This window comes from Eublepharis macularius, chromosome 4, assembly GCF_028583425.1.
Source record: "Eublepharis macularius isolate TG4126 chromosome 4, MPM_Emac_v1.0, whole genome shotgun sequence".
In the NCBI taxonomy this organism is placed as follows: domain Eukaryota; kingdom Metazoa; phylum Chordata; class Lepidosauria; order Squamata; family Eublepharidae; genus Eublepharis; species Eublepharis macularius.
The window spans coordinates 134081317-134099328 of record NC_072793.1 but is presented as its reverse complement, the minus strand read 5'-3'; the positions used below and the strand labels follow the sequence as shown (position 1 = coordinate 134099328).

At 41.8% G+C, this 18012-nt stretch overlaps 1 protein-coding gene across 1 annotated transcript in view; it reads left to right on the top strand.

Moving 5' to 3' along the window:
- The window catches only part of LOC129328520 (contactin-4), a 418707-nt gene that overhangs the window by 241557 nt on the left and 159138 nt on the right, over nucleotides 1-18012 (top strand). The window contains exon 7 of the mRNA XM_054977634.1: nucleotides 751-935. Within this exon, the coding sequence (XP_054833609.1) occupies nucleotides 751-935 (185 nt within the window). The remainder of the gene's footprint in view (nucleotides 1-750; nucleotides 936-18012) is intronic.

Here is an 18012-nt window from a genome sequence, read left to right as displayed (position 1 = left end):
GGTTGCACTGAAGCCCAATTTGTTAAAAAAAATTAAATTGCCTGTAAAAGAAGTGGTGGAGAAAAGAAGAGAACCTACAAGTCTGGCTAAAGGCCTAGATTTGGCCTAGATTTGGAGGCCTAGATTTGGAGATTCTTAATTAAAGCTGCTGGTTATGAGTTTCAGGTCTGTTTTACCTAGAAAATGTGTGTGCATAGTGTCACAATTTTTTGAGTAATGTAGAAAAACAAGAGCTCTTGCCAAGAAATAGAATCTGGGGGGTTGTTATATCAGGCTTGCAAATAGCTACTTGCCAGGTTCTGTTCCAGACAGTAAGGCAGGGGAACTTTTAAAAAGTTTTGATACAGTGTTGGGGGGGTAGTTATTCATGCAAACTAGTTTTGTTACATACTGGTACTCGGGAGGGGGGGGGAGTTCTGGGAAAAGAAGTGGCAGAACTCTCAAGAGGAAAATGAGGAAGAAACACATGGGATTCTTTGAAATCATATTATTTTCAAGCACTATTGCCGAGTATTTTCAAGAGGTGCCGGAACTCCGTTCCCCTGCGTTCCCCCTGAAAAAAAGCCCTGCTGGTACTTTTTGTCCACTTCCTTGCAATGCTTTATGGCATGATTTAAGAAAGAAAAGAGAGTGCATGGGGATTTATGTTTATATCTATCTGTATATTTCCATGTGCATTTGTTAAATCCATCTAAAAGAATGTCGCATTTATCAGATCGTCTTCCCTTTTGTGTTATTGTTGATAAACAGCCCAGTTCCTACAATCAGCTGGAAAAGAGCAGATGGAAAACAAATCCCCAGAAAAGCTCGGAGGCACAAATCAAGCAGTATTCTTGAAATCCCAAACTTTCAACAGGAAGACACTGGCCTCTATGAGTGTGTGGCTGAAAATGTGAGAGGAAGGAATGTGGCCAGGGGGCAGCTGACGTTTTACGGTATCCAGATTATTTACTCACCTGTTTTCCATTATAGCTGAGGCCAAAATGCGGTAAATGCTTTGTTGCGTTGTCAATGTTGATTTTTCTTCTTAAATTTTTCTTGCAAATAGGACTGTTCAGCAAGTGTAATTTTATACAAAATAAAAACCTCTGAGGCAGGCATATTGATTGTGGCTGCAAAGTGAGGGAGAAATGAAAATGTATGTTGTAAGAGAGAAATCAGTTTGGCAACATTTAAAAAGTGGACTGTGAAGCAATTGATGACTTTCTCCTACATCTGGCCACAAACTGAGTGCTCTTGGATTAAATGTGTTTGTTTGGGCCTATGTTTTACTTATACAGCCATTTACTTCCTTCATTAGTAGAATTTTAATTTCTGGTTAACTTCTTTCATTCATAATTGCTTATTGAATAATCAGGACTTCTTTTTGCATCAGGATACAGGAAAGCAAGGATTATTGGAGACTCAAAGTAGCTTACATAGATCTCTTGCCCCCCCCTTTAACAAAAGGCTTGCTCTAGTCTATATAATCTATATCTAAAGGTGAATATACCTTCATATTTCTGTATTTCTTAGTAAGAATTTCTATTCACCTGCTTCTGATTGACATTTCTGAGATTTTTTTTTCATATTAAAGCAAATATAAAAGCAAATCATCTAGTACAGGATCAACAGGATGCAGGCTGGCTCCTTTGCCCAGGGCTTGCTGAATCTTGTAGGCTGTGACTGAGTGGTTAAAACAGAGCTTACTGAAACCCATGAAGATGGCAGTCCTGCACCTGGTCCATGGGCTGCTGAAATTGGGAATTCAGTTCTCAGCCCTCGATGGGGCACCGCTTGCACCCATAGTGATGGTGAGGAGTGGGCATGGTCCTGGATGCCTCCTTATCAATGGAGGCCCAGATCACAGAGGTTTCCAGGTCCACGTTTTTCTACCTTCACCCCCACCTTTCGACCCACAACCTAGCTACAGTGATCCAGGCAATGGTCACCTCCAGATTGGATTACTGTAACTCCTCTACTGGGCTACCCTTGGGTCTGATCTGGAAGTTGCAACTGATCCAAAATGCAACTGTGCAGGTCCTTACGGGGACCCTGTTCCAGTTTCACATAACACCTGTTTTATACTGGCTGCACTGGCTCCCAGTGGCATTTTGGATCGGGTTCAATGTTTTGATTTTAACCTTTAAGGCCCTTAGCAGACTGGGACCAACATATCTACAGGACTGCCTCTCAGCTTCCCTGGAGGGTGCTTCGTTCAGCAGATAAACATCTTCTGGTGATACCTGGCCCCAAGGACATTTACCTTGCCTTGACCAGAGCCAAGGGTTTTTTGGCCCTGGCACCAGCCTGGTGGAACTCTCTGTCTGTGGATACCAGGACCCGGTGGGACTTGTTCTTATTCCTGCAGTAGAACAAGCCTGTAAGACGGAGATGTTGGGCTGATGTCTTCTTTAGGGACAAAATCTATAAGAAGGGTAAATACTACCATTCCCAAACCATGCCACACCAGATCCTGTTCATACAAACCCTGTTATGAGCCTTTAGATTCAAGCACCTCTTGAATTTATTTATTTATTTATTTATTTGTTTATTTATGTAATTTATAGTCCACCTTTCTCACTGAGACTCAAGGTGGATTACACAGTATGAGATTAGCACAATCAGTATGAAGTGCATTTCAATGCAGTATCAAGGACATTTCCATAAACAATGCCATAGGGTAAATAGATACTACTTTAAAAGACATAGTATTAGCAAGAATCCAATACAGAGTAGAAAGAATACTGAAACAGAACATAATCAATTCTAAGATTGACATTAGACAACATGGATCACTGGTTGTACATAGGAGTACATATTTAAAGCAGCAGATAAGGCAAAAATAGATATAGTGATGAAGTCTATGGTCTCTAACTCTTTAGTGAAGCATCTGAAACCCCATCCCTACAATACAGCCCTCCCATTTGAATAAAAATTCTTTTTGAATAGTTCGGTTTTGCATTGTTTGTGGAAAGCCAGGAGAGTGGGGGCTCTCCTGACCTCCTCAGGCAGGTCATTCCACAGGATAGGGGCCACCGCAGAGAATGCTTGGGTACGGGCTGCTGTTGATTTCACCTATGTGCAGCCTAGCATCTACTGGAGACCCTGTTCGGATAAGCGAAGCTGCCATGGAGAAGCATAGGGAGGGAGGTGGTCCCATAGATATGCCAGACCAAAGCTGTCAAGAACTTTGTAAGTGATAACCAATATTTTGAACTGAGCACGGTAACTGATGGGTAGCCAATGGAGTGACTGTAGGATAGGAATGGTGTTCATGCTCCTGCTTTCTCCTGATAACAGTCGAGTTGCAGTGTTTTACACTAATTGGAGCCTCCTAGTTAACTTAGATGGGAGACCTATGTATAGAGCATTATAATAGTCAATCCTTGATGTTACCATAGCATAGATCCAAGTGGCCAGGTCAGCTGTGTCAAGATAAGAATGTAAATCCTAACATATTATGGCTCTCGTATTAAATGTGTTATCAGAATTACCAATCCTAAAGTTCACATTTCATCTCCCTCCGGCTTGAACAAGGACATGGGTTTTTACTAACTTAAATAACTGTTGAATGGTGTGTCTGTTTTTCTGGATTAGATTCCAGTTTTATATAATTACAGTTTACCATGTGCTTCCTACATTTCATACCTCATGGATCCCGTTATTTGTTTATTTTAAATATCTCTACATGATGAGGAGCTAGCCAGTGCATCTGTAGAAGCAGGCTGAAGTACATGAAACTTAGGCTGGATAAAAATGTGTAAATCTTTAGTGCCACAAGAGTCCTCTTTATTTTGTCGCAAAGGCTACCCTTCTGAAATTACCAGTCCTAAAGGAAGCGTCTAAATGGCAGGGTCTCATGTTGCAAGCCTAGTTTTGTCTTTCACATTACAGCTGATTTTTTAAAAGGGCTTGGGCAGCTTCTAACATTTCTTTAACAATGACCTGATTTGAAGAGCATTAGATTTGTTTCTTAATTGTTTGTTGATAATATTCTATTGGATAGCAGAGTAGTTGCAGTGTCGTTTTATGTTCTTACTTCAAGGAACTTTTTGCTTGGGCTGTAATATCCTCCATGGTTAACAGAAGTTCCAGATGCTGTAATGTGTCCGGAAGTGACCAAGGGGCCATCTTGTCTTATTCTCTGCTATAAGTCAATGCCATCTATACAGAAGTGTGCTATTCCTCGGGAATAGTTACAGGAGCGGTCTTAGATATGAGGCAAGGGGGGCAGATGATTCCCCTACACTGGGGAATCTGACAATGGGGCCTCTGATTGCTGTACAACTGCTAGGCTTGCCAGTGCCCCTGCCACTTCTCACTTGGCGGGAGGGGTCGGAGGTGCAGGAATGAAGTGGTGGGGCGGACGCACACACACAGCTTCCCGTGCACTCCAGAGTACCATTGCATCATGCTACGAAAGATGTCATTCCTGGTGTGACACAGAAGTAATGGGTCAGGCCGGGGGCTGACTGGGTAAAAATCAGCCCTAAAATTAGTGTTTAGGGCTGATAATTACTCAATCAGCCGCTGATCATGACCCATTATTTCTGCAATGCTCCAGGAATTACATCATTCCTGGCACGATGCAGGGCACTTCAGAGTGTGCAGACTGCATGTATCTTCAAGGTAAGCGCTCCCTGCTTGATCCCCCCCCATGATCCCATCATCCCCCGCTTTCACCCCCCAGGGATCTGGCAACCCTAACAAGCACTCTGGGTGCTGCTGCACGTTCAGGCCTGCCACCATGACTCTACAGGAGACGGTGAGGGACAGAATACAGATGTCACACACATGCCCGGTTACTGCTTTCCTCTCTGAAGCTATGCAGCCACAATTCAAGAAATGGCTGCAAGGGTTGGGAAAGGGCCCTGTTCCCACCACTATACAGTGTTGCCTTCCCTCCAGTTCCCCTCACCCACCAGGCTGCCTCTGCATGACATCCCGTGCTGCTCCTTGTTTGTGGTCCAGGAGGCATCCATCACCCTCCTGCTGCTACCAGTCATGCTGGGTAGCAGCATGACTGGTATGCTAGCAATTGCATGCTAGCAATTGCTGCTGATTCCCTTGGTGCCTTGTCCTCCTCCTGGCAATGCTTCAGGGCAAGATGAACTTGCTGAAGACAAAGTGTGTGCAAACAAAAGCAGGAATGATTGGCCAGCTCCTCCTCCTTGTCTTCCCCCTCTCCTGTGCAGCGGCCCAGTTCTGCACCTCAGCCCCCTTCCAAAGTTACAACCGTTCCTAAGTGTTTCTAGAAAGAGAGTGGAACTAAAGTGAAGTCAGAAGGTGAGTTTGTCAAACTTATTTTCTGTCTCTCCACCCTTATACTTTCCTAAGATAGGTAGGGATCTATGTGTATTTACATATGCTTATGGTAGCACTGGCTATACATGGACTGTATTTGAATAGATTGGTTTTCTTTTGAAGTATCAGGGCCAAGCTACAAGTGACGAATGACACAGGTTGGACACTTGTCAGCTTCCCTCAAGTTTTGATGGGAAATGTAGGCATCCTGGTCTTGCAGCTTAGCTCTCCAACTGCTGTCCAATAGACTTTTCAACTGTCACTTGTCCAACATTCCGCCAAGCTGCCTACATTTCCCATCAAAATTTGAGGGAAGCTGACAAGTGTCCAACCTGTGCCATTCGTCACTTGTAGTTTGGCCCTCAGTATGCAAGGGTATTCAGCTCCCCAGAACCCTAGTTTTAAACTTTGACACTAGACTAGTTTGTTGACTAATAAATACAGAGTTCCAGACTTCACTTAATGAAAACAAAAAAACATTTTATTCTAGCTCTGCTTAGGAGGAGGAACACCTTGCTTAAAGATGTTAAAGTTTGGGACTTCTATTTTGGCATTGGACATCTGTTCAATTTCAAGTAGGTTATTTTGGTCTAGCCAATCCCACAATTTTTGACATAGATGTTTGGTGCATAATTTACAGATCACGTTCAGCAGACTAATTGGCCTATAATTCGATGGATCCAAGGGACTACCCTTTTTGAATAGGGGAGCGATTATGGCCAGGCCTCAGTTTTTGAGGATCTGAGTTGACATATCTACATAGGAGAACAAATTTGCTAGAATTGGGATCCACCAATTTATGTGCATTTTCAAGAGCTCAGCAACTATAAAGTCACCTCCAGGAGCTTTTCCGGATTTCAGTTGCGAAATTAACAAAGTAATTTCTGATTCAGAGACTGGGGGCCATTGTGTTGTGTTATTTAGAAGAATAACAGGAGGTGCAACATAGTGTTGTTCCCTAAATAAAGTGTTGTAGTGCTTTTCCCAAACCTCTGCAGAAATGGGGTTAGAGGCATTAGAATTCTTGGTTTGCAGATTGGAGGTAATCTTTCAGAAATGAAAATTATCTTTTTTTTCTAGTAGCCTTAATGAGGGATTGCCATAAAAGGGAGTCAGCAGCTCTTTTTTTGGCTTTTAACAGCTCCTTATATTTCTTCTTTTTAGATTGTAAATCAAGTTTAGTAGGTAAATTTGGGTTTTGTTGAAATGTCCTGAAATACTCTCTAAGCATCAATTTCGCTTGGGTACACTCCTGGTCAAACCATTTTTTATTGCCATGGGGCACTGGACATCTCAATATTCTGGGTTCTTGGTATCATCTGAATTCAGTTTGATCTGAATGCTTATTCATGATTATTGGAGATTAGATTAGATTTTATTCAGAATCCCAGTGGTTAAGAATTGCCACACTGGCTCAGATTAAGTGGTAGCTAGTCTAACGCTGATTTTCTATTAGGGGCTTGTCAGATATACTTGGAAAGCTTTGGAGCTGGCTGTGATGGTATGGTTTCACTGGTATCTTCTTGGTTCTAGTATATCAATTTTCAGATAAAGCAACCAGAACTGTACAAAGTATGAGACACAGGGAGCCAAAATTGTTAAAGCAAAGTTCACTTTAAAATTGACTTCCTTTCTTGTTCAGTTTTCCATGTCTTCCTTAATTTTTCTGTCATTGATTTGCTTTTTTGGGTGCCACACACAAATATTATTCTGTCTCTCTTTAATAACAACAACAACATTCAATTTATATACCGCCCTTCAGGACAACTTAATACCCACTCAGAGTGGTTTACAAAGTATGTTACACATACACATCTACTTCAGTGCTGACCTATGGAAGAGTCCTGGTTAACAACAGGCAAACTCTGACTACTGTGTGTAGCTTCCCAATTCATTTATTTACTTCATGTATACCCGTTGTTTCTCCCCAGTAGAGAGACCCAAAGTGGCTACATAGTCTCCTCTTCTCCAATTTAATCTCACAACAACCCTGTGAGGTAGAGGCCACCCAGCAAGCTTCTATAGCAAAGTAGGGATGTGAACCTGAGACTCCCATGTTCTAGTCTGGCACTAACCACAACACTGCACTGACTCACAAGTTCATTGTGTGGTGAATTTGGCAGATTGGCGCTACTGTATTCAGTTACTGTTCACTAGGAATGTACTTCAAGTGCATTTTGCATCTTTTAATGAGAGAGTTGAGCTAGAGTGTGTTTGATGGGAATAAAGGAGAAGAGGGCATCCTTGACTGTTGCCCAGGGCTCCAGAATCACTATGCCCAGCTCTGAATATTTATGGTGTCCTGGCTCTTGCCATTATTTTTCTCTCAAATTTTGGCGTAGCTGAGATGTGGTCTAGGTAGTCTGCTCACCATGAGGAGATTTTCACCTATCATTTATTCATTTATAAGAGTTAACACATTCATCTGGTGTTTGAGATGGTAAAGTACAACCTTAGTAGACATGGGCACGAACGAAAAAAAACCTCGAACACCCTGTTCGTCATTCGTTGCCATCCACAAACAACGAACATGGACAAACATGAATTGTTCCCAGACATGTTAGTTGTTCATGGGGGCCAGAACCACCCCAGCCCCCCCACTTAGCCCCCCTCCCTTCAAACCCACTTACATGGCCCTTTAAAGATCCCTTTAAACTATCAGCTGGTAGGCGGCAAGGTGGATTCCCCCCTGCCACCTGCCAGCTGATAGTTTAAAGGGCCTGTCCTGGCAAAAACAGCAGTGTCTGCTGGCAGCTAGCTTGAGGGGTTACAAAAGTGACCTTCCCAATGTCCAATACCCACCATATTTGCAGGGGACATAGTCCTCAGTGTCCTCTGAAGACCCCCCAAGTTTCAGAGAGATTGCACCCCGGGAAAGGCATGATCCACGGGTCTCCCTGTTGGCTGTCATTTTCTCTTCACAGTGGCAAAAACAGGACTCTGCTGGAAGTACTTTGAAGGATTAAAGCCAGAAGGAAAGGCAGAAAGAGTTCAGACAGAGTTCAGTCCCTCCCTGCCTCCGGTTGCCAAGGGGATTGATTGCAGGTGCCAGATTGTCTGGCTTGCCGGATGGCTGCCGAAGGCAATGAACAAGGCTTGCAACAACCACCTGTTCTGCAACGACCACCTGTTCATTTAGGATGGGGCCTCACAAACAGCTTGTTCGAGAACAGCAGATTAGGCTGTTTGTGGGGTTTTTCTGTTCACAATGTTGTTCGTGCCCATGTCTACTTAGGAGTCCACTATAAGAATTCTATGGTGATTTTGTATGATCTCTGTGGCTCATGACATTCTGAATATCTGCATTATATTCCCAGAAAAAGTGTTTAGCGTGTTAACCATACAGTTCTAATCCTAAACCAGCTGAAAGAACGGAGATTATCTGGTTAAATGTGTTTCTGTGGTTTTCCTTGGTATTGGTGTTACAGACTATTGGCCCTGGCTTCCCTAGCACTCACTTCTACACACAATTTAGGTGTCTCAGCTCTACATGCTGACTCTTTTTTCTTTGGGATAAATCTGTAGTGTGCCGCCGCCAGCAGATTCCTTTAGATCAGTGCCTGTAACAACCACCCCACTGGGCAGCTTCTGGACAGCCCATTTTTCCCTGGTCAGAAAATGTGCACACATGAGAGAGGATGTTAGGAAGGCCACCCTTCCCTTCCCCCCTTCCCCCCCTCTCAAAGCTGTCCACTTCAGCACTGTAAACCTGGTATATGGGTGAGATCCAAGCATTTGGTCAATGGGTGGATTTTTAATCCAAGAGATCTATTTCCCAAAATAGAATTCAGGTTTTTAAAGACTCATTAACTTAACGTATATTCTAGAAATTACAGATACTTGGGAACAAGTATTAGGGAGAACCAGTTTGGTGTAGTGGTTAAGAGTAGACATGGGCACGAACGTGAAAAAAAACCCCAAACATGCTGTTTGTGGTTCGTTGCCATCCACGAACAATGAACATAGATGAACATGATGCTGTTAGTTGTCCATTGTTCATGGGGGCCTGCAGCACCCACCCACCCTCACCCCAAACCTCGCCCACCTAGCCCCCCTCCCCTCTAATGCACTTACCTGGCCCTTTAAAGATCCCTTTAAACTATCAGCTGGCAGGGGGGATTCCCTCCTGCCACCTGCCACTTGATAGTTTAAAGGGCCCTGTCCTACCACTTGCAAGTGGCAGGGCCCTTTAAACAACCCCAGCCCCCACCTCCCCTGCCCCACTCCAGCACTGCCGGGCTTCTTCTGAACAGTGTGAGTGTTGCAGGGAGATTCTCCCCTTCCTGCTCGTACCTGGCAGAGCCGATGCCCCAGGAAAGCTCCTGCCCCGTGCAAGTGGGGCAGGGAGATTCTCCCTGTCCCGCTCACACCCGGCAGAGCCAGTGCTCCAGGGCTGCTCCTGCCCCGTGCGAGCGGGGCAGGGAGATTCTCCCTGTACTTCTTGCACCGGGCAGAAGAAGCCACGCGGCACTGGCTCTCCTGGTGCCAAGTGGGACAGGGAGATTCTCCCCATCCCTCTCGCACCAGGAGAGGGGCAGCCGGCACTCAGCTGCTCGTAGGGGAAGCCAACAAGCAGCTCATTGAGGGGTTTAAATGCCCCTTTCTGTGCCACCGAGCAGCAGCACAGAAATGGGCATTTAAATTCCTCTTTGATTCCGGGTTTCCAGGGCAACAGCAGGAGTTCAGATAATCCCTGCCTGAGTTGCCATGGGAATTGATTGCAGGTGCCAGACTATCTGGCTTAACGAACAGCAACGAACAGCAATGAATGAGGCTTCCAACGACCACCTGTTCGTTTGGAATTAGGCCTCGCGAACAGCCTGTTCGCGAACAGCCGAACTGGCTGTTTGTGGGCTTTTTTGCATTCGTAATGCTCTTCGTGCCCATGTCTAGTTAAGAGTGGCAGGACTCTAATCTGGAGAACTGGGTTTGATTCCCGATTCCTCCACTTGTAGCTAGCTGAGTGACCTTGGGTCAGTCACAGCCCTTCCAGAGCTCTCTCAGCCCCACCCACCTCACAGGGTGATTGTTGTGGGGATAATAATGACATGCTTTTTAACTTTTTGGCTAGGTAGAATGTCATATGATCAAAAATATGAATAATCAATTGAATCTCAAACCAACCATAGTTTATCTATGCTATCACATGAACAAGATCATAGATTTCTGCATAAGATAACATATAAAAGTGCTAACTCAGATAGCAGATCAGAGTTTTGGCTGAAAGAAGTCTCATGAAGATCTAAGTGAGAAGCTTACTTTTGTAATGTGTGGTATGGGAGCTTCAATGCAATAGTAAATCTGATTGATTTAAACAGATTTAATTGAGAAATGTTAGGAGACTTAATTCTTGTTGTCTTTATCTGTTCCATCTTTGTAATTTTTATCTTAATAAGCATTTGTATTTGATACCTTGCTTTATTTAAAAGACCTAAGTTTATTTTAATAAAAGAAAACATTAAACTCTTAAGAGGAATCTTTGGGTCTTGATGAGAGAGTATTGCTAGAAGAACCCTATAAATTATTTTGTACTGACAGACAGGGGGAGGGTTGTTTTGTTTTCTAAAATGAGTGAAAGCTGTTTTCAAGTCTTACTTCAAAGTCTGAAGCTGCTCAGAATTTAAGATAAAATCTTTAGTCTGAACAGTTAGAAGCCTTAATGAGATGTGGATAAGCATTTTGTTATACTAGTAAAACGAAAGAAACTGCAGTGGTTGGCTAGATATACTTACAATTACTTAGGATTCCTTTCCTTAGAGCTGAGAGGGCCTATACCTGGTTAGAAAGTTTACTGAGGCTTGTCCAAGGATTTCCTTGGAATATGATAGAGAGCTGTACCCTGGGCTTCCCTGTCCTTCTAGCTTTGGAGTTCCCTTACGGGTCCATTCAGGACTCAGATTGCAACTTCAAAATTCCTCTCCAAGATGCCTTCTGATCAATCATTTTATGAGTATGGATTAAAGGTGGTTTGCACTCATCACTAAAATGAACCCTGTGTGCAAACTAAAGTGCTGACTGGAAAGGGGTAAAGGCCAGACATCTTGTTATTGGACACACTATCCAATAGCAGAACTGGCCGGCAGATTTTAACTCTTCTCCCTTCCCATGCATCAGCATAAAAGGGTCAGCGTTCATTCCTGGAATGAAGCTTGGGATGTTATTGCCCACTTCAGACAGATAAGCCTGTGTTGTTCTAAAACCATATTAATGTAGCCATAAAAATGGTGCTTCTATGACTTCCTTTAGAAAGCTAGTAATGACTTACTAGATATTTTAAAAACCTTCAGAGCACCAAGAGATGTGAGAAAGAAGGAAAGACATTGCAATGTTTTTTTTTTTTTTTTTTTTAGAAAAACCCTTTATGCTGTGCAGTGTAGATTAATGTTAGCAACAATCAACAGTTGTGGCACTTACCCACACTATTCATCATGTCACCAGCTTGGAATATGATACGCTATATCATATAAATCAGGCCTGGTTTTGTCCTCATCTTTTCCTTCTCTTGTTCTTGGAGACTTTAACATTCATACTGATTCTTCTGATTTCTCTATTCAGTGCTTTCTTTCTCTGGTTGATGATTTTGCTCTCACTTCTGTTCTAATACATGTATATAGTCATTTCTTCATGATGTTCTATCTCTAAATCTGAAATTAACCAGCATTGTCAGGGGTTCCTTAGCAGATTGGGCCATGCGGCTATCAGTGAGACCTGAAGACGTGTCATGGGAATTGTCTTCAAGAATGAAGTTGTGATGGTCTCTTGAAGGTCAACCAGGTTGACAGCTGAAGCAGAAACACTGATGGAAGCAAAGAAATCTGAACTGTTTTACATCAGGCATGAAAAAAAGGATTAAAGATTTTCCCCTTGTCACATGCAGATAACTGTTTGCTGGGATTTAGACTTACAAGAGTACCAAGATGTCACAAGGTTCGGGATTGATTCAGATGACCTGCCTCTGTAGCCTGATGGATCTGACTGTTTTTCAGAGGGCATTCAGGGATTTTCCAGCATGAGAAAATGACCTGGACAACTGATTGCTTCTAATTGGCCTCTCTTTTTTCTACGGGCCCAGGCAGCCCCTTGGTTTACTGAGGGACTATGGACAATTAAAAGACAAAGGAGTTGGCTAGAGTGATAGTGGAAAAGACAAGGCGTGGTCTGGAACTCATTTTAAAACCTGCTCTGTGGTAGTGGTGGCAGTGAAGAAGCAATATTTCTTCATCACCATGGCATTTGTACAGTGTAAACCTGTAGAATTCTTCCAAGTGATCAGGGCCCGATTGGGTTCTGGCCTACAGGAGGAGGTGGACTGCTCTGTAGCCCACTGCAATCATTTTGCTAAACATTTTGTGGATAAAATATCTCCATCTGTCCAACTAGGTCTCTATATTGTCAGTGATGGGATCGGATGGTTCTAGCGTGCCTTGGTACAATTGTGTGGGATACCTTTTCAGCTTGTCCAGTCTGAGAATGTGGACAGGATTCTTGGAAGTTTGAGGCCTGCCATCTGCTTGTACAACCCTTGCCCTTCATGGCTGCTTAAGTCTGCCAAGAGGGGCTTGCATTCTGGATCTGAGAGACAGTAAATGCCATCTTGAGAGAGAGGGTGGTCACCTCTGCCTTGGAGTGGGAAGTGCTGCATCCACTCCTAAAGAAACCTACTATGGACCCAGAACAGTTGAATCAGTACAGCCAGACACAGACTTACCATACCTGAGCAAGGTGATAGAACAAGTGGTGGCTGGACAACTTCATGGATTCCTGAATGAAGCAAATTGCTTGGACCCATTCTTTCAGGCCTGAAAATGGGGCTAAAATGACCTTGGTTGCAGTAATGGATGCAGGAGATTGGCAGAGGAGTTTGGCCCTGTTAATTCTCCTGGACTTTTCAGCAGCTGTTGATACTATACATCATTGTATCCTTCTGGACCACCTTTCAGGGTTCGGATTGGGAGGCACTGATTTGCAGTTGTTTTGGTCCTACCTTGAGGGTAGGTTTCCGAGTGTAGTGCTGGGGGACTGCTGCATAATTAAAATACCAACAAAATAGATATTGTATAAAATTATTTTTAAAAGAAATAACTGTTTTTATTTTATTTTAGCTGTGTAAGTATCTCTTAACAACTAATGTGTTTTATAAATTAAGTCAAGTAAGAGAACCAATCACATTAATTGTGCATATTAAAACTGTATTAAATGCCCAAGTGAGTTTCAAAAGCTTATTAACTAATGGTATGTTACTGTATCTTATAAAAGAAATGTGAGTCTTTGCATAATGGTATCCTCGCTGGCATAATTTTTCAGTATCAGTACATGATTGGAGTGGCCTGTCTCTTGAATAATTTTATTTAGCTGCCATTAAAATTTGAAATTCCATTTGTTTTGAAAACATCAACTTTGAAAATGGCCTCTGAGATTCATACAAAACATCCATTCCAAAACTGTCAATGTGAAAATAGCTTGTCAAATGTAACTTAGATGAGGAGCAAAAACAGTGGTAACAACTTCTCTCTTTTTTAAAAAAAAGTGGGAAATAGTACATCTTTATTGAGATAAAACTGCAATGCTAGCATTGCTTTTTCATGTTGTTTCTAGCAGGTCAAAAGTTCACAGGCAAGGAAAGGAGCACTCCAACATATTTGATATGGAAAATCAAACTTGTCACTTACTTGCAGCCTTTCTCTGTGAAATGTTCTATCACAATGTATGCCCTGGAGATTAAAATCTGGCTCTTGCAGTGTTACTTCTTTAAACTAAGTTATCTGCCTCTGTGAACAGTGGGGGTGGAGTGGGGAGGAGAGGAAGATGAAATTCAAAGGATACAGTCCTCTTGCTGTCAACCATTTGATTCAAACTTTGGAAAAGTTAAGAGATATATTTACTGGTGCTGTGCTCATGCACGCTTTAAAATGCACACTTTAAAAAAAAAGTAGTAGTAGCATCAGTATCACAAGGTACATGCTCAATGTAGTTAAGCAGGTTAATTCAAGGATGGACCTCTGCTTCAGTTGTATAGGGCTACAGTTCAGCAATCTAGAAAGAGGATCTGGATTAAGTATTTTTGTTGTTTGTTTATATACTCCCTTTCTCCTCACGAGGGATCAACAAGGTTTACAGTACAAAAAACATGACACAAGAAAAACATTGTAAAAACAAACAGGCAAACGAGCAGAAAGGAAGAAGGGCTTCAAAAAGCAAAACAAGTTTTACTCTTTTTTCTTCCCTTTCTTAGCAGATCTTCTTTCCTCTAAGCTAAGAGCCCTTTGGCTCAGTCTAGGGTTATTGAATTCTCTTAACTCCTCTTTGTGAAATTCCTCCCTGAAATCCAGCAATCCAGTTCTGTTCCTATTTTTAAGATTTTGAAACAATTTCAAATCAAATTCCTCTTTCCTGAAGAGAAAGATTTGATTAAATCTTAAAGAAGTCATGTATTATAACCATTATACCACACTATTTCCAATAGTTCATGGAAGTTCTTACACTCTCACACACATGCATGCACACTGGTTGTGTAAAAGATAGGGCATTTTCCACCCTCCTTCTCACTGCTGCCTTTCCTCCCACCAGACTATATCAATCTCTTCTCCATGTTATCCTTACAACAACCCTGTGAGGTCAGTTAGGCTGAAAGTGTGTGACTGACCCAAGGTCACCCAGGAAGCTTCAGTGGCAGAAGTGGGATTCAACTCAGTTTGACATCCTAACCTCTATACCACACTATCTCCATTTTTATCCTCACAACAATGAGATAGATAAGGCTGAATGGGTTGTAATTCCAGTGGGTACACTTAGCACCATTGTTTGGTATAAACACAAACTATCCTATCACATGATAAAATATCCAAAAAGACTCAAAAATAAATTAATGGGAAATCAAAGCGAATTTTTCTTTTGAAAGAGGAAAAGAGAATAAGTGGAACTAATTACTATATCTAAAAAAAAATTGGAAAAAGAATTTCCATCACCGCCTCCATAACCTGGGTTTGTGTGTTTGGGCATGGCCAGGCTTTAAATACTTATAAGAAGCAGAGGAGGAAAAGTGAAATATGATTTGGCTGTTCTTAGTAAGCCAACTAGCTAACATAATTTCCCCCAATTCCTCCTCTGTCAGCCAGAAATACCATGAGGATGAGGATGAGGATGAGAGATAGGTTCCTATCTATCTGTCTAGTCTAAAGATGACACTGGAATGCAGGAAAGGTTCTGCATCCATGGTGCAACATGGAGAGGAGAGTTGGTTGAGACAAAAAGAGGAAGAAAGATGTCACAATGAGGAAGTACTTAGATTAGAAGTCTACACTTCAAAGGATAGTTCAGGGCAGTAACGAGTAGAGAGTAAACAAATGCCCTGACTTCTCTATCTTTCTAACTTGCTGGTTTGCCACCCATTGAAATCTGAAGAAAGGGACAGCGTTGATCCTCCTCTTCTGACAGAGACAAAATGTAGATCATCAATAACCCTGCATCTTTTCAAAATAAATTTGGATATATGTGGCCAGTTTGGATCACTGTCATGCAGGGACCAAGAGAGTACGCTTAGCCTTTCCAGAACTGCATACAGTTGAAATAAAAAAACCCAGGGAAGTTTCAGTTAACAAAACCATATAGGGATGTAACTCTGGATCAGGTCCACCAATACCTAAAATTACTCTTTAAAAATTATGAAGAAGATTGTGTCATGGGCTTCCCTGCATCTTGGAGAGCAAGTAAAATAGCATAACAAGAGGTAGTGGAAGCATTTACACATTTTAGAAGATTATGGAAGGAAAAGGTTATTGATTCTTTAAGACTGGCGAGATTTTTTTTGTTTGTCTTTTTCCCCTGTTCCAATCATGGGAGGAAATACCTGTATATTTTTCATGAGGGCTGTAGGTCTGACTGACATGCAGTCCACCCTACTGTATTAGCCAGGACTCATACATTTGGAAGGAGATCTTCAGAAGCAGTAAATGGTTTCTAATTGATCTACTTATTTCACATCCTTGTAGATCCTTTTTACAATCACGGGCAGAGGTCCCTTTTCAGACTTCAGCAGATGACAAAGAGATTTCACTTGAAAGAAATTCTTAGCAAGGTTTAAAGTTCTGCTTTTAGATGTATTCACAGTTAAATTGCAAGAGGGCGCTTGAACTGCGTAATAACTGCAACGTTATCAACACAACTCAAACATTTTAGCCTTTTTAAAAAGCAAACTGATTTCAGCCTCTGCTATACATATCTCTGCTACACACCTGTTTAATTGCTCCTTAAGAGCAATCACAAGTGATTGGAAGTAAACAGGCAGATGATGCCCAGTCCCTCTTTAAATGGCACTCTGATCACAGGTGCCCTGACCTGTATATGGCTCTTCAATGTTTTTCTCACTGGAGCAGAATCATAAATCAACTGTCATATTGTGCTCCCATGTCCTGCTTTTAGACCGAATTAAAATGACCGAAGCTGATGTTCCCAAGGAGGAGGAATCCATTATTGTCCTACAGGATATCTTTATACTGTCTGTCATTTTTTCTATGTTACTTGCTGAACTGTATGAACAGATAAGAAGGTTCTTTCGGGCAGCAGATCTTTGTATTTTAATCTCTAACACATCTCTAAAGAACTTATACTAACTCAAATTCTATTTTTAGTAATCTTGATCATAAAATTTAACCCTGGAGATCCCTTACAATAAAACAAAGGTTTGTACCTCATTTTAGAAGTAAAACAGGTCTCCTTACGAATCTTACGACTCTCTAGAGCTAATGCTAGATAAGTTTATCTTCACCTTGGAAAAAGCAGCAGAATGATAGTCTTTTGAAGTGCTGCAATTGTAAGAAGATACTCCAAGAAAAGAATAAAAAGAATTAACTGATTCAGATATCACAGAATTTGTCACTGCTATGGTGTTAACCCTGTGCATGATGAGAGTGTCCTATTTTTACAAAGTGTGTCTGATATGGTGAATCTTGCTACCCTTTGTGCACAGACAAGACTATATAAAGCAATTCAGAATCAGGAAATAGACGCTTTCAGTATCTTTAGCATCATTCTCTGGACTTCCTGGACATCCATTGGTTTCCGTGCCTGCCCTTTTAGACAATGTATCTTTACTACTTTCAGTGGAGACTTGTTAAAATAATATATTACTTGGATGTCCTGAATAATAGATGCTACCCCTGTGCAGATAACAGCGCAGTAGAATGCAAGTAGTGACCTAAAATTAATGTGATTTTGTGTATTGTCACATAGTTTGAAATCATAGTAGATGGATGCTGAAAAGTGTTGTTTTCAGATTATTTGCATCCCTTTTGTATGTTAAAGTTCCCTGAAATCTTTGTTTCCCTGCTGTGGGTACTGAACAACTCTAGGCATGTGAATGAAAGGCATGTGCAATGTTAGTGTCTGAAATTCATTCTGCTGAGGAGGAAATGTGTATGTTTCTAGTGTTCTATTCACATCCAAGGACATCCAGTTGTCATAGTGCCTTCAAAGGCAACCATGGCTACTATTGTACATTTATCAATAGTTTGAAAATAGCCTTGAACTTAGAAATGCGAACTTAGGAATGCATGCTTTAACAAGCACCTTCAGGTAGAACTTTGCCCTGAGAGTTTCTTTTGCTGATGTTTTTTCAAGATTTGTCCTTTATATAATAATAGAGGAAGTGTAAGCCATATGGGATACTACATTTTTCAGCTATAATGAGTGGCTGTTAAATAAAACACCACAAGCAAAACTTCAGTGATT